Here is a 21,793-nt window from a genome sequence, read left to right as displayed (position 1 = left end):
GAAAATGATAGTACTAAGAGCTGACAATTAAATTGCTTTCCAGCCATGTTAAATTAATGAGGAAAAGAATTTTATGGGATGAGAAACCATTATTTTTTAAGTACATGCTCATAACCAGGTAAACGTGGTACAGAAAATGTTCAGTATTGTGTAGTAAGTTCATATTCCATTTGATGCTTTTTCCTATCATGGGCTATTTGCATGAAATCGGGATGTTTTGTTTTAAAAAATGTGTTTGCTCGTGATGCTTATTTTCCTACTTGAACTCAGGCTTTTCTGATATCACAAAGGAAAGATGTGTAAGAAGAACCCTAGGATTTAGCAGTTCAAGTGGGGGTAAGAAAAAGGAGTAGGAGGAGATGAATGCTTCAAAATAAGTAGCTTTACACTGAGATGCACATAGCAATAAAATGATGGAAGACGTGGAGGGAAATACAGACAATGCCACAGCAAATCAAATTGAATTTTCTCTGGATTTGGAAGCTGTGCAGAAGGGACCCACTGCCTTACTCCAGATTAACAGAGCCCCATTGATGACTGACGCTTTTTCCAGACAAGGAAATGAGTGTGTATTCTCCACAGACTTTCCAAGGGAGCTCTCTCAGTGTGCTCTAGGTGTGAAACAGCTTTCTCCACTTTGAAAGCAGTGCAAACCACCTTGCAAAAGATTGTGCGTGCACTGAGGATTTGCACAGAGTTAGTGCAGAGTAGCTCGTGCGCCCAAAACTGACACCCTGGATTACTGCACACATCAGCATTTTGACACGCCCCAAGTACATTCCAGTCTAGTGATTAACTCAGGGGGTGTCTGAAGTCTAAGACAGCCTCCATCGGCAACCTTACTGTGCAACCTTGGCAACCATAGTTTTTTGTCCCAGGGCACCCACCTGCATTGGGGGCTGCCTCTCTCTTTTTCAGAGTTGAGAGGCTTAATGCTGGTTTGTAAAAACTCTGAAAGACATGTTAGAATTGCAGAATACATGCTGTCATTACGGCAGTGGCCTGAGCACTAGTTGTGTGCACATAAGTGTAGTCTAGCATCCAGTAACAATACTTGGACCAACCTCCGAGAGTTTACTACGCTAACTATTGATAAAAAAACATTAAAACTGAAGTGAATGGCACAGAAGTCAGGCAAGGTTTCAGCCAGCGTTCCTAAAACCACTCTATTCCCATTTAGTTGAATAAACAGCAAACTGTATTTTACACTTCACGCCACTTGTCTGGTAGACCTTATTGTAATGCACAAACACAGCGTCTTTATTTTATCACCTCATAGCAAAATTATGGCTCTGAAAACCAGAAATGGTTCGAGTCATCCCTGACTCTCTTTGAGAAGTCTAAATGGATTTTCATCACACTTTCCAGAAAAAAAACTTCCTTCAGGGCTGCGAATGAGTAGGAGACTCATCATGGCAAAAGGAAAGGCCATGGAGACATTTATAGGCACCTTACAATAGGCACTTAGAGAGACGGGCAGCATGACTGTAGTGAATTTCAAAAATATAAGTGAAAGGTGATTTCCTGCTAAAAGCAGTAAAGCCTGCCTGTGAATCCCCTACCAGCTCTTGCGGCTTTACAATCACATTTTTTTCAAAATATTTTTCTTTCCCTTCTTGCTGTGTGAACAGGCTCTAGAAATGAGGGGAAATGAACTAAACCTGGCAAAAGGAAAAATGAATGAAATACTCTGTGCATTCCACAGCTATTTGGATGCAGAGTCAGAGAAGTTTTCCCTCTCTAACCATCCCTGCCAGCAGGGATTGCAGAAACCTTCTGCTGAACCCACCCAATTTCAGGGATTTTTTTTTTTATCCCCAAGAGACAGAAGGACCACACACTTTTTAACGGTAAGGCATTTAGCTAGTGAAACAACGTACTTGTAAACGGGTTCTTCATGCATTGGCATTTTGCAGTCAAGGCAAGACATCTTTCCAAAATATACCTTGTAGCTCCAGAAGAGGTGATGGGATTGCTGAAGTTGTTGGATGAGTTTCTCACCTATGTTGCCATGACTGGTTACGACTGCAGTATAGTCACTGCCGTGACTGCAGTACATTTAGAGTATCTGAACTAGCTCTAAACTAGCTTGCTCAAGTAATGCTTGCAGTGTACCAAAGCAGCATAGAGCTAAACCCAGGTAGCAAAGCCCCCCAGAAGCTGGGTGGTCAGTCCTCACCGAGCGCCATACTGCCCTGGCCATGCTGTTAGCCGTATCTGAGTTGCCTTAAGGGCTCACACAGACCGCTTGTGTACATCAATACAGGCAGCTTTTACACTGGCTTAAACAAGGAACAGACAGACCATATAACTGCCTATCCCAGGGTAACTCTCAGGGTAGAATTATCCTAGGAAAATCTGGGGTAAAACTGCATCTGTGTACGTTGTAGTGATGTAGGTGTTGTGTGTGTGCTTCCATCCTGGAGCAGCTGTTTGCTCCGAGGTGAACGCTTATCACCTAGAAGGCAAGGCACTGTAATACTGCCTACTGGTAGCAGCTGGCCCAGGTGAACTGCTTGGCTATATTCTCTGGAGCCCATTTATTTCATACTGATATACAAACCCCGTGTTAGATTGGCACAACAGTGTCATCTGTCCAGGACCTAAAGCTAGCTCGGGTATGTCTGCGCAGGCTTCAGGTAATCACAGTGGTCCATGATGGTTTAGTCAGGGATGATCCTACACTGAGCAGAGGGCTGGAAGGGGCCTCATAAGCCCTCTGGACTAGGTGACCTCATGAGGTCCCTTCCAGCCCTATTTTCCTACGACCCGATGAAAAATCTGTGAATAGTGAAGTTTGATAGGGATTTCACTATGCCTCTTGATTTTTATATGGAAGATTTTGGGCATTATGGTTATGGGCAGTAGTCTAAAACCCTAGCATAAATAAGCAGTCTTTCAGCTAAAGTCCTCTTAAGGGTATTTTCTAACAGAATTTAGAAAAATCAAAATTCAGAAAACAGTGTGATTTTTAAACTGGACACTGTCCCATTCACTGTGGAAAGTTATTGTCAGTATTACAGGGCTGTAATCTGCCTAATGATACCTACTCTCCATGTAGTTACTCTAATAATGGCTTGTGTCAATGGGCGCACAGTCTATTTCCCCGGTTGTAGAAAGCATTAAAGTCTGCTCTGGAGCATGACACACTTCTGTTTGTGCTGGTAAAGGCACGGGACAAGACACGCACTTTTTAATGTCTGAAATTGTCAGCCTTTTAATAGGCAAGCAGTAAATCAGGAGGGAAATGTTTCTCCAGGATTATGTGCTATTCTTCCCAAGAATGATTAACAAGAAATAGATAATGGGTATATTTTCAGGAAAGCAGAGTTGCATTTAGCTGTTCATGTCTCATTAATCTTAATGGAAGGTCTGTGGTTACGTCCCCACCCACTGTGCTGAAACAGTAGCCCCGCTGCTTCGCTTGTGGCATTTTTGTGTATGCCGTTAATCTGTCAAATGGACTTTTGGCACAACGGGCTGGTGAAACGCTCACTCAGACTAACTGACTTGAAAATGGCAATCATAGATGAACAGCTGTGGCTCATCCATGGATTTCGGAGCCAGTAGTTTTCCATGCTCTTGAGAATGAGGAAGCACAGGCCACTGATGTCTTTTGGGGATGCACAGACGGTACGGGCTTCAGGGCCAGCACTTTTCACCATTACATCCACTTGTATGTTTATTTGTTTCCTTAAAGTCCTGACTCCTTGAGTGCTGAGTTTAGGGCTTTGCTTCCCATCAAAGAAGAGACTTGCTTTTCTCTTACCTTATCTTTCCCAGTTGTTTCCTCCACTGTGGCATCTGGTCATAATCTAGATTATAAAATGGATATATGCTGTCATCCCTGCACATCTGCATAGTCCGTCATATAACAGATGTGTGATCCTTGGCTGGTGCCCCTTCAGGCTGCCCCACTAGAAATAATACTATTGTTTTTCTTTAAAAAGCAATGATCAACCTTTCAGTGCAGAAGGACTTTAAAGCCAGGCGCTAACTTGAACATTTAACACTGCCAGCAGCAATGCTGCTTTAGAAATACTTATCTTGAGAAAGTCCTGTTGTCTTTGGATTGCCTGAAGACTTGCAGGGCAGCTTTTTCCATCTGCAGTTTGGGTCCGTGGCGGCTTCGCAGCAGCCCCAGGTGTTTGTGTTGTGTGCGCACAGACATGGATGACCTGATAGTAAAACAAGAGCATACATACGTGACAGGGTTCTTCCTGCTTGCAGCTGGGGACCGTCAGAAATGTGCATTCTGTTTTCGGGGTGGTTCATGAATACTGGTGGCTGCATGGAGAACCGTTCCGATTGACTGGTGGTTCCTCTCGAGCAGGGGGTGAAAACGTTGGCAGAGGGCAGGAGAGTTTATTCACACAGCTCGCAATGTCAGCAGTAGTCTGTTGTGCACTTCCTGTGATTGTCTCGTGCTAAGCGGCTGTCCACTTGTGTAGCAACTGCCGGATCATGCTCCCCTTCTGTGCTCATTTTTCTTTCTCTGTTGCAGCTGAAGGAGTGCATTCGGGCTCTGGATCAGGAACACGCACATACTCCTTTCAGGCAAAGCAAATTAACTCAGGTAAACCAAAGCCAAGGCAGTAGTGGGTACTACCCCTAAGAAGAGCTGAAATAGAAGTAGTAAAGTAGAATAATCCTGACTTTAATGACTTAATATTGATAACCCTTCGGGGAAGGGCACATGCTTTCCAAGCATGCATTTAGATGGTAGTCTGAGGAAAGGCCAGTTTTCATGGTACTAATGCTAGCTGGAAACAAACGTGCATGTGATCACTCCGTAGAAAATGTTATGGTCAGAGTTTACTAAATCTCAGAATAAACTGCTCTTGTTCCCGTGTGAACTCCTGTGACGAGCTGTGTGGACCAGCCGTCCTCAGCAGTTCCCATTGCAGCCATCCACTTCACACTCTTGACTGTTGGTTACCTTCCCGTCGTCTCGCAATGATCTTGCCCCTGGCATGCAGTAGCTATCGTGCATGTTTTGATTAACAGTGCTTTACTTTAAGGACAGGTTTCTGCTGAGAAGCACACACTGCTCAACACATGCCAAAGCCCTGATATTAGGCAATGCAGGTGGTTAGCAGAGCGCATAGTGCATGCCAAGAAGAGCACCTGAGACAGAGCTGGAGAGCAGTTCTGGGCATGTGCTAAGGGCTACATCCAGCCAACTCCACTGCCTAATTTCCATCTGAATGGGACAGTCTTATGGTTTCATAGTAGCTAGGGTCAGGAAGGACCTGAACAGGTCATCTAGCTTGACCCCCTGCCACAGGCAGGAATGAATGCTGGGTTCACAAGGCCCCAGACAGGTGATCGTCCAACCTCCTCTTGAATCTGCCCAAGGTAGGGGCGAGGACCGCTTCCCTGGGAGTCTTCTCAGCAGTACTCCTGGGCTCGCTACAGTGATGTTAAAAGGTCCCCTAAGATTTAAACAATTTGGCTTGAGAGTTTAGAAGAAATACGCTGGTTACTAAGAAGGTGCATTTTTCCTTTTCCTGCAAGGTACTGAAGGATTCTTTCATTGGGAACTCCAAGACGTGTATGATAGCCAGCGTGTCACCTAGCCACATAGCAACAGAACATACCTTGAACACACTGCGGTATGCTGACAGGTGAGTAACTTGGATTATGTTTCCCAATTGGAGCACCCTAAAGGAATAATGGATGATGCGTGTGTAATGAAGTGGTTTTTGTTGGTTGCTGGTGCTAGTAAATGCCGCAGGGTCTAAGAGCAAGAAATGCAGTTAACAGATAACAAACAACATCCATGTCTGCTGCACTGCTACGTACTGGGTCACTTACATCACCGGGTCTCTTACAGGATTCTTTCTGATGACACACCATTTAGATCTCAACAGTGATCTGAAACCACTGTTGCAGTGATTAAAATCTCATTGTATTTTTCATAAACCAGTAGGATTGATAAGCCCAGCATGCTGAAGAAACTCCACTTCTTTTTATTGTTGTTTGTGATGTGATTCTGTGTTGAGTGTGCTATTTGTGCCCACAGGCGAGAATTCTGGTAGGTGATTATCTTTTACTGGAGCAAGGTTGCATCTACAAAAGACGCTGACTGTGCAGTTGTTATCTGCACAGCCATTTGGTACTTGCATACACAAGTACTAAATGACTGCACAGTCGTGTCACCGGGCAGCTTTTAGGTGATGTTGACTGTGCAGTAGCTCATTACCACTGCACGGTAGCGTCACATCACACTTCGTGCTGCGTGATGCTACTGCGCAGTAGTACCGAGGTACTGCACAGGCAGCGTCTCGTGTAGACGCAGCCCAAGTGCATAGTTGGCATAGACATAATCAAGCTTTCTGATATCACAGCACCCTTTCTCAGGCCCCCCTATATGTGCCTGCATGCACAAATTATGAACTGCTCTGTACAAAGATCAAGAGAAAGAGCAACATAAAATGAAGGAAAAAGAAAGGATAATCAAAAAAGGCTCTTGATATCATTTATCACCAACTGCCTCACTGTGGGTTGTTAGCCTTCTTAGAAATTAAGGTAGAACTGGGTCTTGAAGAGGGATTTGGAGGAAAAGAAAAACAGATACAATTCCTTTTCCTTTAAATTGGACAGAAGTGCTCTTCACTTCCTGTACTGTTACCACTCCCTGTTTAAGAAAGCTGATGCCAACCCCCACAGCAGTGCTGCATTTCGTTAGCAGGTAACGTGCTACCTTTAATGGGTTAATTGAAGCACCACTGATCACACCGAATTTAATATTCACGTACTAAAATACGAGGTTGTGCTAAAATCACTGTAAATTATTTCTTGAATGCCCTGAATGTTCCAACGCACCGTCCTCGCTTACAGGGTAAAGGAGCTGAAGAAGGGAATGAAGTGTTGTACCCCTGTCACAAGCAGACGTCGGCCGGCCGGAAATCCGTCTCCCAAGCGCATCCAGAACTCGCCATCGGTGCAGGGTGGGGAGAAGAGCTCGCCAAAGAAGGTGAAGCTGGGACTCCAGCATCCTCTGACTTCTGTGAGGGCAAAGGCGTGTGCTTCTGTGTTCCACGCAGCTGGCATCCCTTTCTCCTCTACCCCCAAAGGAGCCAACAAAAGTCATACCCACAAAGCAAACGCCAGCTCGCCATGGCTCCATCACCCCAGTCCAGTGAAAGGAATGCTCCCCACAGGACATCTCACGAAGAAAAAGATGGATCTGACACCACTGTCGGAAAAGAACCATTTTGTGAAGGATTTTGTGGTCAAAACAGCTGGAACCCCAGAAGCAAAAGAAAGGAGCCAAGGAGATACCGGCACGCAAGATAAACAGCCGGTCAGATGCCTGAAAGTGCAGACAGTGCAACCTGTCCAGAAGCAACTCATTTCCAGAGAGGACTTTTCTCTTGGAGATGTAAATCATCCATCAGACAGCAGTCAGAGCCCTGGAAATACTTTCCTTAAGCAGTGCCTTGAAACCTGGACAGACCTTTCTCCGTACCAGAAGGGAAGGGAAGAACATTTGCGTCTTTACCACCAGCAGTTTCAGCAGCCACCAATTCTCCAGCAGAAGCTGAACTATCAACCGCTAGAAAGATTTTTAGCCCAATACAAGCCCCAGGAAATTAGGGTTAAGCCAGAGCAGAGCCTGACACCCAGAGATGCACAGTGCAAAGATGGGATGCAGCTGGAAGAGCTGGACGACAGTGATTTTAGTGAGGACTCTTTTTCCCCAGTGTGTACCCAAGAGACAGCGAAAAAGAAAAACCCCAGCGACTGCAGCCAGCTTTCATTTTTCCTTCATCAGCGAGAACAAGGAGTGGAGGAAGAGCAGAAAGTCTGCAGGAAGCCTGGCTTATTCTTCAACCATGCAACACATATGGAAGAGCATGAACTAGATGACAGCTGGGATTATAGCAAAGGCTCCTCATTTCCAAAGACAAAGGAGTCGATTAAAGATGCAGAAAAGAGGACGCAGTCTGACTGGAGCATAGAGGGTGACGTGACTATTGATTCTTCTCTGAGCGACCAGACTGCAGAAAAGCCTTATTGCTTGCATGAAGATCTTGTTTGGAGCTGGAAAGACGACACGGACTCGTCAGCTGATCACGGCCAGTACAGCTCCAAACAGAAATCTCAGGTTTCTCCTGGTGAAAGCTCCTTATTCCCAGATAAGGACACCCAGTGTCCATGTGTGCCCTACCTATTGGACTCGGGGCCTCTAGGATGCAAAGAGATTGATCTTCACCCTGCACAAAGGGAAGACTCCATCAAAGGCAGACTGGCTCCTGTTGGAGGAAACGTAGAAGGGAAGAATCTGATAAATGCAGCTTCTAATACGTCGTCAGAATTCACGTCTGAGCTGATGGCCCCTCTGACCTTGTCTCTCCTTGACGATGAGGAGGCAGCTGATCCAGAGAACCACCTTCCTGCCCAGGAAGGGGCCGTCCATGTGAAACAGATGCTGGAGACAAAAATCTGCAGCCCCAGAAAGAAATTGGAGGGAGAGGCCAGAGGATTTCTTAGAGATGAAACCTCTCCAGTAGGCAGCGTGCCTGAGCTGGGGGAACAGATGTACCACCATGAAACGAAATACGCTGGGCATCATACCCCGCACATGGAGAACATGTGGCTTTCACAGGCCTGTCCTGAGCCACAGCCTTGCTGCGGCTTGGAAGATTCAGGCCTGCTGAATGCCTGTCATGGGTCTGTTAACGCTTTATTTCCTGGAGATGCAGACTTGACAGAAGACTCTGGATCTGGAGCCAGAGACCCCTGCGAAGAGAAGGAGGGTTTATTCTTTCTTAGTCATCTCAAGTGTGGCGAATATGTGAATAGCAGACACTATGAGGCTGATACTGAAGATGCACCCAGCAGCCTGTTGAACTGCCCAGGAAAACCCAGCCTGGGTAAAGCAACAGGGCTTAGTCCCATGTCTCAAATTGTGTGTGTGGACACACCTGCAAAGGGCTGTTTTGCAAGCCCCCCACCCATTCCTAATGAAGAGAGTGAGGAGGGCACAGTCTATTCCCCTCCTCAAGAAACCAGCCCGCTCCAGCCCAGCTCAGAATTCAGGCCGAAGGACTTCAGCCGTGCTGAAGACATGTTCAAGTTATCGTTCAGTGGCGAGGAGTTGGGGCTGCTTCAGAATAAACTGGTGCAAAGTCTTTTTCCACAAAGCAGCTTTGATGCTGCAGAAGTTACCAAAGAGATTAAATCCTTAGCAAATCCAAACAGTCCCCCGAGCACCTCCATCCTCAGAGACCCGACCGATACCTCAGAAACATCAGACCTGCCCATGGAAGTCCTGGGAGAAGCACAGTAAGTTTGTATTTACCCCTCTAGCTTGCATTGCACAGATTACAGACACTGGATGAGCACACAGTGCCTTTCCCTAAGTATTTTTGTACAGTATTATAGGTACTTCCTAAACTCAGAGGGAGCCAGTTCTTCTGTTAGATGAAGTTGCGTATTGAGGTCAGGTAAGTAGTGCCTCCCCGCAGAAACAAATAGCAAACAGCAAGTCCAGCTAACCAGGGGTAAAGTCAAGTCCCTGATGCCGTGCTCCAGGATAGCAAAGGCTGAACAGTGTCCTCTCATTGCCAAACAGACACATAGCCAGCGCTCCAGGATCTGGCTCAGACCAAAGGCAGGACACAGCGGCACCTGACTAGACTGCCTAGTTCAGAGCGCCACGCTCGAGAGTCCAGCTATGGCTCAGCTTGCATTGAGAGAAGTGGTATTTCTGTATAGGAGGAGGCTCACCTGCAGCATCCACACAGTATTTAAAGGGTGTGCCTGACTCTCCCCGTCCCAGTTCATAACCTAAAGGTGATGTTGGCCCCCATTTTTTGCTCCTGGATTCCCACCTGGTCAAAGGCGCTATGGGCTGCCACACCATCTATTACTGGCCGAGAGACTGTGGCCACTGCTCTCATTACAGACCTCTTAGTCACCTCTGAGTTTGTTCCCTTCAGCCTAAACTACCGTGCTGCACTGTGCTTGGGGCTCATTACTGCAGGAGGTGACTGCTGAGAGCTGCAGCCCTGTATAAATGCAGAGTTCATGTGCTGAAGTCTCTGCACCACCTTCTTGTTTGCTAGCAGGTGCAGTTCATGGGTCAGTGATCATCAGTTAAAGTCCTGGGTCCCAGACTGTTCTTCCCGTAATTTTCAGCACTGCAAAGATCAGTTAAACAGCACTTACAACTGAAGTACCCACCAGCTTAAACACCTCGGGTCAGATCCTCAGCTGACAGAAACTGGCCTAGTTGAATTGAAGTCCAAGTTCTATCACTTTACACCCTCTGAAGACCTTGCCTCTGTACAGCCAGTGGCAGGGTCGTCTCAGCAGAGATGCCCTCTCTTTAGAGGACTGCCAGTGTCCAACAGCACGCGGGGGGGAGAACAAGCTGTGTAACCACAAGGATTTTCTGTTGTGTTGACCAGGCAGGCTGTGATCCGAGCCCATCGAGAGCAGCTGGATGAAATGGCGGCCCTGCGTCTGCAGGAAGAGTGCTTGCTCAGGCAGGTGGCAGCAGCAGTAAGTGTCCAGTGCTCGTGGAGCACATGTAAATGTCTCCCAGCGACCCCCGTCACCAGCTCCTCCTCGGTCCAACTGCCGGTGCTCCCACCGTCCACCCTGCCCCTCCTGTTGCGCTTTTGCTGCTCTCCACCTTGCCAGGCCCTGGCCTTACCAGGGATCTCAGATCCATGTCTCCCAGAAAGCTTTGTCACTAGTGTCTGGGTTGCAATGTAGTCAGTAAAAGAAAATCAGTGCACCCATAAGACACAGGTGCTTCCTCATGCATGGATAGTGAATCCCTGGTGACTTCCTAATCACCTCCTTCTCCGCTAAGTGCTTAGAAATGGATTCCTTGAGGATCTGCTCCATGATTTTTCCAGGGACTGAGGTGAGGCTGACTGGTCTGTAGTTCCCTGGATCCTCTTTCTTCCCTTTCTTAAAGATGGGCATTATGTTTGCCCTTTTCCAAACATCCAGGACCGCTCCTGATCGGCATGGGTTTTCAAAGATGATGGTTTTCCAAGATCACACTTCATGTATTGTCAAAGCCAGTTTAATTCCAAATACAAATTGCAGGCACTGCTGCAGGGGAGTTTGCCTCAGGGGACTCAGGCTGGCAGCCACGACATGGCAAGCCTGTCGTGTTTTCTAGCTGACGGCGCTGCGCTAAACTTGATGCTTTGTTCTTGAAGAGTGCATCCGGGACGTTTGGGAAGGGGCAGAATAAGTCATCCAAGTACTCCGTTAGTTCAGCAAGCCTGCATTGATGGCAAAGATGGACTAGAGGCATTGTGGCAGCCTTGGTTTTTGTAAAACTTAAGGTTTTATCCGCCTTTTCCATCCTTGGTGGAGAGGGACTTGAAATCTAATCATTTGCCCCTGAGTGGCAAGGAAGAATCTTTCCCTGGTATTAATGGAGAATTAAGATGTCATTTTTTCAACACAAGCTTCTAGCACTTACACAGTGCAAAGACGATTTGCCAAACAGGATGTCATCCGGAGCCTCCAGCGGCTCTGAGCTCACTCGGCCCTTCGCAGAGCTGCGGCAGAGCAAGGTTAACAGGACGGGTTGGCGCTCCCAGCCGCAGGTCAGCAGTCTGAGGGGGCAGTAAAGCCCCTGGCAGATGTTACACTTCAGGCATCATTAGCCATGTCTTAAATAGCAACTTGACCACATGTTCACGCAATAAAACAGGAAATAAGCCACGTTATTAAACAAATTTTGGGTAAGAACTTTATGGCTGGTTCCCATCATGCCTTAAATTGAATGTGTGGCCGGGCACCCGCTGATCAGGGCCCCCCGCCTCGGAGGCACGTCAGACCCTTGGCTCCCATGTGCCCCCAAGTTTGGGAGCAGCAGTTAGCTGATCCGGGCTCTCAGGACTCTTACAAAAAGTGCTTCGTTCCCCTTCAGGGTCAGGACCTCCCTAGGGAAATGCTGTTATGTTGGGACCAGGATGAGAAACCTGCATTCCCCGCCTGCTTCCGAACAGCAGCTCTTCTCCTCAGCACTCGCAGGCTAGGAGGATGAGGTTCCCCGTCCCCGCTCCCCAATGCTGACTGTGCTGATCTTTTTTCCTCCCTAGGATTTTGAAAACTTTGTGAGCAACCTGGATGAAATCCTGATTCTGAAATCCAAGTGCATCCAAAGCATGCGAGCCCAGCTTCAGCTCTACTTGGCCTGTCCCAGGGCCAACTCCATGCTGCAGAGAGCTACGTCGTCTTAGCCCGCCCGCAGCTGCATCCACGCCAGGCTTTCAGCAGCTGTGGAAGCAAGCAGCTGTGGTTTCACCTGGGGGTGTCAGGTATCCTGCAGCAAACAGGAGGGCTGGGTTGGGGCTTGCTGTTTTGTTTAGTGTGTATTTGTAATGTGCACTGAGAGATTTGTAGGTAAATGAACGGTCTGAGGACCTGATGGAAGCCCAGAACGTTGTGTTTCTACATGGTGTCTTTGTAAGGTGAGACCACGTGCTTCAGAGCAATAACTCGGCAGCCTTGTAGCACGCAGTGCAGCAACAGGGTTCCCGGAGAACGGGATTCACACCAGTCATTAAAGGCACTTCTGTGCTGCCAGAAAATAACACAGCAAGAAAAAGTGCTTTGAAAGCCTGCAAGTCAGTGAAAAGAATGAATCAAAAGCTTTCCAAGAAAACAGCATTTGTCCAAGAAGGCGAGGAAATGGGAGGGAACAGCTGCTTGGAATAAATAAGCAGGCAAATTTTTAATAAAAATTGAGACAAGATGAGATTGGTTTGTATCCTTACTGCTTCTGGAGAGAGCTCAGTACTAACGCCCCTAAGGGCATTGCCAAGACAGACAAGTGATGGGTCAGCAGGTGGAGGTACAAGAGGACACGCACCGGAAGTTCTCTGGACAATCGCGTTGCTTTTCTGTCCGTGCCAGCTGCTCTAGAGGGTCTTCACTGACCAGCACACAGGGTGTCGAGCTGTACCCTGCTGCAGCTCACTCTGCCGTGCCCCGTTTAGGTCAAACCTAAATGTCCAGAATTGATTTTCCCCACCAGATACAGCTGTGGGAAGCCTCCGATTCCTGAGAATTGGGTTTGGACGCCTGTTAGCACCCTTGGGCCCCAGCGCAGGCAGCTGGACCTAGAACAGCCAAGCTATCAACCACACCCCTGCAAATCCACTATGGATGGGGGGCCTGCCTGTATCCCGTTGACCAACTGCAAGCACATGCAACCAGCCGAAGCCATAAGTGACCTTAAAGAACGTGCAGATAAGATCAGGTGCTTGAGGAGCAATCACATTCAGCTCTGTTCTCGCAGCATGCCCATTGCCAAGGTGCATGTAACCAGAGCAGCCTGATCAAAATACCATGGGTAGCTATAAATGCCAGGGGGCAAAGAGACACGGTGTCCTCTGCGAATCTGGGAACTTCCAGTCCTCTACACCGAGGAGCCTGGGCCCGCAGCAGGCATCAATATGAGCCCCCACCACCTTTCAGCTCCCTTCACATGAGCTCGAGGTTTGGGGCTCTGCAAAGGGAACAGCTTCAGTGCCATGCTCAGGAGGAGAAGAGAAGAGCAAAGCAACAAGAAATGATGCGGCAGCTCTTCAGAGCGCTCCACCATCCTTTTCCCTGACAGGTCTCTGTCCCACAGCCAAGTGGATTATCCTTGGGAGCCGAGCACCCCGTCATTCATTCCAAGCTCTGAGTTGCTGTCCTTGAACCGATTCCAGATTAACAGGCAACATAAATCACACTTGAAGGTCAGCAGGAAACCTGCTGGCCTTCCGCTGCTTCTCTTCTCCTCAAAGGAGCAAGCCACTAGAAACGGAGGGAGAAAGCACCCGTTTCATATCCTGGCATCTTGTCACGCCTCAGCCGTATTTGTTGCTAGCAAAGCCGTGAGGCAGACTGGACCTGGGGACTCCAGACAGCAGGGCTGATCTGCAGTTATAAGTCCTTTGTGGTGAGAAGGGAAGTCGCACTGAATTCTGCAAAGTCAGCCCAAGCTACAGCAGATGAGCAGTCAGTGACTTGCTAGGAGCACAAGCCATTAGATACCAATATCCTGCAGTAGTTTCCAGGCCCCCTCTTTTAGCACAGTGGTAGGAAGCAGGTGTCTGAAGTGCTGCTACTAGCTGGTAGGTCAGTGTGGAGCTAGTGAAAGGAGGTGGGAAGGGAGGGGGCTCCTCTGGCGGGATGTAAGGGGTGGCTAGAAACGGGTGACAAAATGCAGTGTGGGAAGCAGAGGGGCTTCGGAGACACCGCTCGCCTTGGAAGCTGCTACCAAGTCACGCTGCTACATACCAGGGGAAGCAGTTCTGAAGACGGGCTCGGCGGAGCCCAGAGCCGTGTTCACAGGGAGCCCAGGAAGGGGCAAGCCCAGTGATTTATTGAAAGCGACTTTCTATACATGCAGCATAAAACCCACCTGACCGTTTGCTCAGCGTGCAGCTGGGAGCGTGCCGACAAACGGGGGAACCCTCCATCTGTCGAGGAGGTGGCAGCCAAGTCAGAGGCAGGGGGTTTGGCACACAAGCAGTGCTGCTGCATCATCCACCTCGCTCCTGCGGCAGGGAAGGGATTGTGGCTGGGAAGCCCCTGCCTCTGTGTGCGTTTCACAAGCTGGGTGCACCTGCACCCTAGGAGCCCGCAGAACTGGAGAGAAACGGGCCGCCTGATGTTACAGGGACAGCCAGCAGCTTGCTCCAGCTGGCTCGAGAGAAGATACCTCATTTCTGGGACTCACGCGGGCTGAGGGGAGCGGCACTCCCCTGCTTCGTGCAAATGACTGGGACAAGATGGAGAAACCGAGGCACTAAATCTGGAAGCACAGATGCTTTAGGTTACACATGAACAGCGATGCCATCAAGGGAGTGAATACCTTTTTGTTATCCCAGCTGGACTCCAGTTACAAAGGAAACCAGGACAGTGACCACACAAGCCCCTGTCAGAAGCACTCGTCATCTTCTATGCAGGTCTTCCGCTGTTACTTGTGCGTGCAAAATAATTTAGCTAAGTGCATTTGGAGTTGATACCATCACTGCTCCGCTGTTTTGTGTGGGTCTATGAATGGGGTGGGGAACTCCGGGGTGGGCGCTGAGAGCAACATCGTGAAGTCTGAACAGAGCCTGACCATGTCCAATTATGCAAACTAGGACCTGAAAGTCACTTTGTATCCGAGTGCAATACGGGGCCTTAATAATATACCTGGGAGACCTCGATGGGGAGAGGAGGGCGGGGTTTGCTTAGTTTACTGTAGTTAAATTAAAATTGCATTTACTGTGCAAGGCTCTGGTCAAGTGTGTCTGACCCAAAGTGGGGAACCTCCTGTGGGGCAGAGGGGTAGAAGCCAGCCCCCCCTCACCCCACAGCCTGCGCTGCCACGGGCACCTGGATCCAGCAGCATGACTCCGGCCTTTTAAACAACAGAACGTGTAGCTAGTGGCACCTCCAGGGAGTCTCACCAGCCCCACGGAGGAGGGGCGTCTAGGCTTTCACGGCCACGGCATTGAACTTGTAGAGGGGTTCGGTCTGCTAATCTGAGGCAGGATAGATTTGCACCTTCTAGACTAAATCAGAAACGAACGGCAGGGCCTCAAACGTGCAGGGAGATGACCACCCGCCTCCCCCACAGGAAAGCTGGGGCAGGACCAAGGCTAGGATCCTTGTCTGCCCCCAGGCGCATCACGTGGTCCGTGAGGTTTGGAGGGGTCAGTTAGTGCAAGGAGGGAGTTGCGTGCACCTCCTGAAAGGATGGACAGGTGGACAGTGGCACTGATGCTTGACACCCACTATGAAGTCCCCATTACACAGCCATGCATCTCCCCACAGCAGGATGGGGCTTCTAGGCTTTCACAGCCACGACACTGATCTTGTAGAGAGGCTCGGCGTGTTAATGTGAGGCAGGCAGAAGGCAGGGTAGGTCTGCACCTTCTAGACTAAGTAAATCAGAAGTGTAGAGCAGGGCCTCGAGCTCACTTCCTCAGCTGCTGTGAACGCGTAGCCTCTGAGCCACCACTTACTGCGGGAGTTACTGGTGTGGGTGTGCTGCGCTGCGCTGCGCTGCGCAGGGAGGGGAGGTCCAGGAGCAAGACACAGGGCTCCTGCCTGAAGTGAACTTCCTGGTTACAGGCCAAGAAACCTTCCTTTACTTCTCTCCTAGCTCCTCCACTGCCCTTTCCTCAGGTTTTTGGCCCAAGAGCCAGGATTGAGCAGCAGGAGAGAAGCCGGGTAGGGGAAAGCGTGGGAGCAAAGTCTCACAGAGAGAATGGAGACACACTGAAGGGATCCTGGATTAGCTGTTTTGTTCCTGGTGCAGCTTGCCAGATACCTGAAATGGCAGATTTATTTCATGGACACAAAAGGCAGCAGCAGCCCTTTCTTGCAGCCAAAGCAATGGTCACTGCACTGGATCATAAGCCAGGAGATCTGCTCCCGTGAGAGCAGGCAGAGGATAGGCAAACCAGGGCAAGGACAGAACCAGTCCTGGAAGACTGTTCAGGTAAGAGGAAATCCAAGGCAGGCGAATGGGAGCTGTTGGGTAACTCTCTCAAGCTGCTCTGCAACTCCAGCTGGTTTCCCACTCCCCGCCAGCAAGCCGGAGCCAGCCAGCACACAGGAGATTTCTTCACAGCAGAATCCATTCCCTGCCTCAGTCGCTTCGAAGCAATCGTAAAGGTTATGCTCGTAGCAAGCACGGCTCGGATCGCCCTGCTCCGTCGCACCGTTACCCACCTGATGGCAAACTGCCCAGGACAGCAGCTCTGGATGGCACGGACTAACCATTCATCCAGGCGGGGATAATTTAAAACCAGATTAAATACGACAGATTAGGTTTGCAACATGTGCCGAGGCCAAAGCACACAGGATGGCAGGGTTTCCGTTTTAGGGTTTTATTAGTAGTTCTTTCTGCAGAATCAAAATATTTAGCAAATTACTTTAAAGGATTCATCAAGACTGTTTATAATTTTATGTATGTAGATTTTTAACAATGTACAACATAATACACTTTGTACTATCAAAAACAAACCCCAAACTGATTTCTATTACTAGATGTTAGAGTATGTAATTCTACAGCAGTGTGAAAGAGAATGGGACTACCGCAGTGAGTATATTGTTTTTAAAGAAAGTGCTTGAAAGAAACCTCCTGCTTCACACTGAATATTATTTAAAAAAATTGATTTCCTAGAAGGGCATTTGCTTAAATAACCTACAAACCTGGGGGATTGAGAACAGAGCCCCAGCTCTCACCCCATCAGTTCGGGAACCAACCGCTGGTCCAGATCCAGGTGGAGTTCACAGCTCACCGGTTCGGACAGAAATCACACACCACCCAAGCATTGGAGACTTCTGCTTGGCAGAACTGGTTGCTGCAAGGGCCAGAAACAGCCCCCAAAAACCCAAGAGGAGGAGGAACAGCTTCTCTTTGATGCATAGTGAGAGTTTAGGAACCAGTGTTTCACTAAGTTGCAGACTAACTTTCAACCCAAAATAAATCAAGGGAAGGACCCACTGCACTCGAGGTCAAACTCCAGTCAGACTGCGATAGTCAGTGCTCCAGTACAAGCAGACACCGTGAAAGCAGCTTCAAAGAACCAAAGCATCCTAGTTTCAGAACCAACTTTGAATTCCTCTGTCCAAATCCAGTGCAACAAAAGGAAAAAAAAAATCCTAGCTGTCTGACTATGTACAGTTCCAGTAGAGGTCGGGCAGTCTAAGCTCTCCGTGGCCAAGCTGGAAAAGGAAACTTAGGAAAGGGCACTTAAAAATTTACTTAAAGACAGTTGGCTCCCGGCAGCGGGGAGAGAGCTCTGGAGTGACACGCGCTGGGCTCGCTCGGCCGTACTCTCCAGTGGACGTGGCAGGCAGGGCAGGGCTTCCTCCCAAACAGCAAGTCACTCTCCGGATGAGGTGGCAGGGGCTGGCCTCCTCCCCCAGGACGCATGCTCCGTTATGCTCCTGGAAGCCAGGGATATGTTTTCAGCTGGCTCCTGCACGGGCCATTAGATCTTCCAAAGCATTGTCCTGGTCATTGTTATGTAATAATAAGACCTCCTTAATGTCTTTCACTTCAAAGCCCATTTCTTTAAATTTACTCATTAGCTGGAGAAGTTCTGTCGTCTAGAAGAGACAAAGAGAGACGGTCAACGTTGGGAGGAACAGTACAGTTTAAGGAAGCACTTGGCTTTGATTTGGGCGATACTCTCAGGTCCCGAGAACAGTGCTGAGCCTGTCTCCAGACACAAGCTAGAACAAAAAGGTCAATCGCACTTCGTTCCCAGAGGCACGAGCTTAGGGAGTTGGAGCTCCACTCACTGGAGAACTCGCACCCAACAGCGCGGCGGCTCTTTGCCGAAGCCAGCGGGCAGTAAAATGGCCACAAACACCTCCGTAGCCTACGCTGCACGTGTTTGACGTCCCAGCCTGCCAACCAGTGTCTGGACCCAGACGGGCTTCAGTTCATATAGCCCCAAGACCCTCTTCTCAGAGGCCACCCAGCAGACCTCCCCGTGCATGTCTGGCCACTGGTATTACGCGAGCTGGACAGGACCAGTCTGGAACGCCCAGTGGCGTCCAAACCCTTCCCCCTTTGCTTGCAATTTTGTAGCAAGGAATGAAGTGACCACATTTGCTTAGGAGGTGAAAAGGCGCTCGGGGCTGAGCTGGGGAGTCGTTGCAATGGCCCTGGCTGTCACACGGCTCTCAGAAGTTGGTGGGATCGGCCCCGTTCCGGAGCCTAGGTTGCTATTCGCCACTGCACCACCCCAGCAGGGACTCCTGGCCCAGTAACTCCCCTGCTCTCCTCCACCAGACTGCAGCCTTCCTTCAAGTAGAGGTGCCCAAGGCAGGGACTGTTTCCAGGGTCTGGGTGAAACCGTTAGCAACAAAGTTTGTGGCCAGCGCTTCAGGAGGAACTGAGCAGCAGTTTCTTCCTGAAGCAAAGGCCACCCACCCCAGCTCTCCCCTGCTTGCCCCTCTGGGAGCCCGTCCTACCCCGGCACCCTGCCAAAGCCCAGGGAAGAGGTGGGGAGGCAGCATGGAGCAGCAGAAGTGTACATGCGTGGCCGGTAGGGACCAGCTGTCTGTATGCAACACCTGGATGGGGACAGGCAGAATGCCCAAAGCTCACGTGAGGGTACAATCCTGCCCTAGATGCATGTGCCAGGATCTTTAGAGAGAAATAATCTTTGCAACCTGGGCAAGGAGGCCAGCTTTGCCCAGCAAGCATTAGCAGGACGGCTTTGCTCCCTAGGGTCTGGCGTTATAACGAATGTCTGAGATCTACTGCAGCTGAAATCAGCCCTCTGTGACAAGCTCTGCCAGAGCCTCAAGTGAGGCAGCTAGAGCGGGCAAGAGGCTCAGCTGACACGAACGTGGTGCAGCAGCAAAGCAACTACTGAACCAGGGCAGGACTGCTCCTGAGCCAGAGGTTCTCCGTGCAGTTACTTCCACGGGCAGGGGCACGGTCTGGAAATCACCACCCAAGAAAATCCTGCACAACAGCCTTCCCCCTTCCCGCTCCCCCCCACCCTGTACCAGGACAGCCTCACCTTTTCCTCTGAACACTGGTGCATTTCCAGAGCTGCTTCGACCAGCTGGGGATCAAAGCCCTTCTCGCACAGCTGCCCGTGTGCAAACAGGTAATCCAGAACCTGGGGGGAGAGAGCAGGGTCAGCAGAGCGGCCCCGGGTACGTGGCGACCTGAGGGCCACGTCATGTCTGAAGCACAACAGCCCTGGGCCAACATGCTCCTTTGTCTCGTTGCTTGTGACCCCCGAGCTTCTCGCCTGCAATTCTCTACACATAACGCCCGTATTACAGACGGTGCCAGGCCCCGAGGCGGGCCGGGAGAATTAGCTTTAAGTCCAAGATTCAGTCTGCCAGCAAACGTGGCACCACATGTGGGGCCCCTCCACCGGGCAAGGGCTCTCACCTGGTCTATGCTCCGTCCTTTCTTCTTCATAGCTTTCATGACATCCTCGTAAGAGTATCCCATGTTGACAACCATTTCTACGCATTGCCTTTCACTGGGAGACAGGGCCTGCGGGAGCTCCGAGGAAGCAGAGCCACTGGACCATTTGGTGCAGCTGGTGTTGCTGGGCACTTTAGACACGGGGAAGTTTTGGTGCGTTACCTAGTAGTGGAAAACCAAGTACAAGCCTTAGTGCATCGAGCTGGCCATTCCCTTCCCGGGCAGGGGCAGGACGAGCTGCTCCCTGCAGCCCTCTCTCGAGGGCTTTATCTGATCTTGCTTTAAAAATTAACTGAGCAGCGGAGCTTCCCCGTTTCCTCTGGGAAACTCCGCTGTCAGGATGAACCCGCCAGCACGGAGGGAATTTGTGATAAAACACGTTCCTTGAGGCATCACCCTCTTCCCCTCTCTACTCGGTCATCTGCAGGCAGAGATGTAGTTAGCCGCGTTAGTCTGAAGCCAGGCAGAAGGCAGGGCAGCACCTTATCGACTAACTCATGCAAACAGGCATAGCTTTTGCAGGTGACGACATACTTAGATGCTCCAGCATCTGTCACCTATGAAAACGTATGTCTCTCTGAACAGTTCAGTCTCTCAGGTGCCACCCTGCCCTGCCTTATACTTTAATAACTAGAGAGAGGAACCAAGTGTGGCCCGAGTTTAACGGCAGCTCATACTTGCTTAACTCATGCGACAGCCAGCCAGGGAGCGGCAGCGTTGGGTTATAACGAGTCTGAGTCATTGATGAAATAAATGGACAACTCTCATCCTTAAGAAGAAGGTTAAGCAACATGCAACATCCCTCATGTCCTGGCAGGTTACTGGGCCTCCTACACACATGCCATTCACCTCCTCCATGCAAAGGAAGGCTCCCAGAACACGGCTCCTTCCAAAACACTATACAGCACGCTCGTGGGTGATCCGGGAACTTACCGCAGGGAGCTCCGTCTCCTTGTAGTCCGGGTGTACCTAGCAAACAAGACAGAGAGGAGAAGATGGATGGGCTGTGCACTACACTAGCGGGCAGAGTTCACAATGAGGGGAGCAGGAGAGCTCCTCATGGAAGAGCGCAAGAACGGTCATCCTAGGCCGCTGGCTGGACGCACCAATGATGAGGAGAGGTAAGAAACCCCATCACGCGTCCCCGCCGAGCACTCTCACAGGTTTCTTTCCAACCCCAGCACATGGCTTCTGGCCCAAAGTGGAAGGGAGAGTTCACGTCCCTTGTGAGCGTGAGTTTGAAACGTTCTTAATCTAATGTACCTTGGGATGCTCGTTATCCGAGCCAGCACAGGCCTGACTCCTATTATGTTCTTGACCTCCCCAGTGTCTTGTACCAACAACCTCCTGAGCAAGGTTTGTGCTATACAAGGGGCATTTCCCTCCCCGGGTTTCAAGTCAGAATCACAGACAAGGAGGGTGGACGGGAGCTCAGGAGGTCACATCTAGGCCAGCCCCAAATACATCATCCCAGCCAGGGCTTTGTCTACCCGGGGCTTCAAAACACCTTAAAAAGCTGTTGCCTGTTAAGGCGTCCTCTGCGTTTTGCATTACGAGAGACGGAGAAGCATCTACCGCTGCCTTCTCTACCCCACGAACCACTCTCCTCTTCATCTACCATGTCAGTCTTTAAAAGCTTGCCCAAATTTTTCTACTTTTACGACCTGGAGGCCTACCCAGGGTTTGGCCAACTTTTGTAGCCCATCCTCAAACCCTTTGTTTCTGCTCTCTTCTTGTTCAGAAAGCGTCCAAGTGAGAGAATGACTTCTACCATAATGTAGTATTTTTACGCCCATCCATTCTCAGTACACTGCAGCAAGGCTGCTTGTCCACGAGGCCCAGGGAAACTAG

General features: G+C 49.7%; 2 protein-coding genes across 5 annotated transcripts in view; one reads left to right on the top strand and one right to left on the bottom strand.

The window, feature by feature from the left end:
* The window catches only part of KIF24 (kinesin family member 24), a 35,796-nt gene extending 23,054 nt beyond the window's left edge, over positions 1–12,742 (top strand). For both annotated transcript variants that reach the window (XM_019480032.2, XM_019480033.2), the window contains exons 9-13: positions 4,505–4,576; positions 5,518–5,627; positions 6,844–9,294; positions 10,422–10,515; positions 12,084–12,742. In XM_019480032.2, coding sequence (XP_019335577.2) covers positions 4,505–4,576; positions 5,518–5,627; positions 6,844–9,294; positions 10,422–10,515; positions 12,084–12,224 — 2,868 coding nt within the window. In that variant the 3' untranslated portion in view covers positions 12,225–12,742. The remainder of the gene's footprint in view (positions 1–4,504; positions 4,577–5,517; positions 5,628–6,843; positions 9,295–10,421; positions 10,516–12,083) is intronic.
* Positions 12,743–16,846: 4,104 nt separating this feature from the next.
* UBAP1 (ubiquitin associated protein 1) overlaps positions 16,847–21,793 on the bottom strand; it is a 41,453-nt gene continuing 36,506 nt past the window's right edge. For all 3 annotated transcript variants that reach the window (XM_014597907.3, XM_019480036.2, XM_059725323.1), the window contains 4 exons: positions 20,876–20,911; positions 19,904–20,104; positions 19,521–19,622; positions 16,847–18,090 (listed from right to left, as the gene is read on the bottom strand). In XM_014597907.3, coding sequence (XP_014453393.1) covers positions 17,950–18,090; positions 19,521–19,622; positions 19,904–20,104; positions 20,876–20,911 — 480 coding nt within the window. In that variant the 3' untranslated portion in view covers positions 16,847–17,949. The remainder of the gene's footprint in view (positions 18,091–19,520; positions 19,623–19,903; positions 20,105–20,875; positions 20,912–21,793) is intronic.

This window comes from Alligator mississippiensis, chromosome 3 (assembly GCF_030867095.1).
Source record: "Alligator mississippiensis isolate rAllMis1 chromosome 3, rAllMis1, whole genome shotgun sequence".
NCBI lineage: Eukaryota > Metazoa > Chordata > Crocodylia > Alligatoridae > Alligator > Alligator mississippiensis.
Note: the sequence above shows the minus strand (reverse complement) of the source record. Positions and strands in the feature narration are given on the sequence as shown.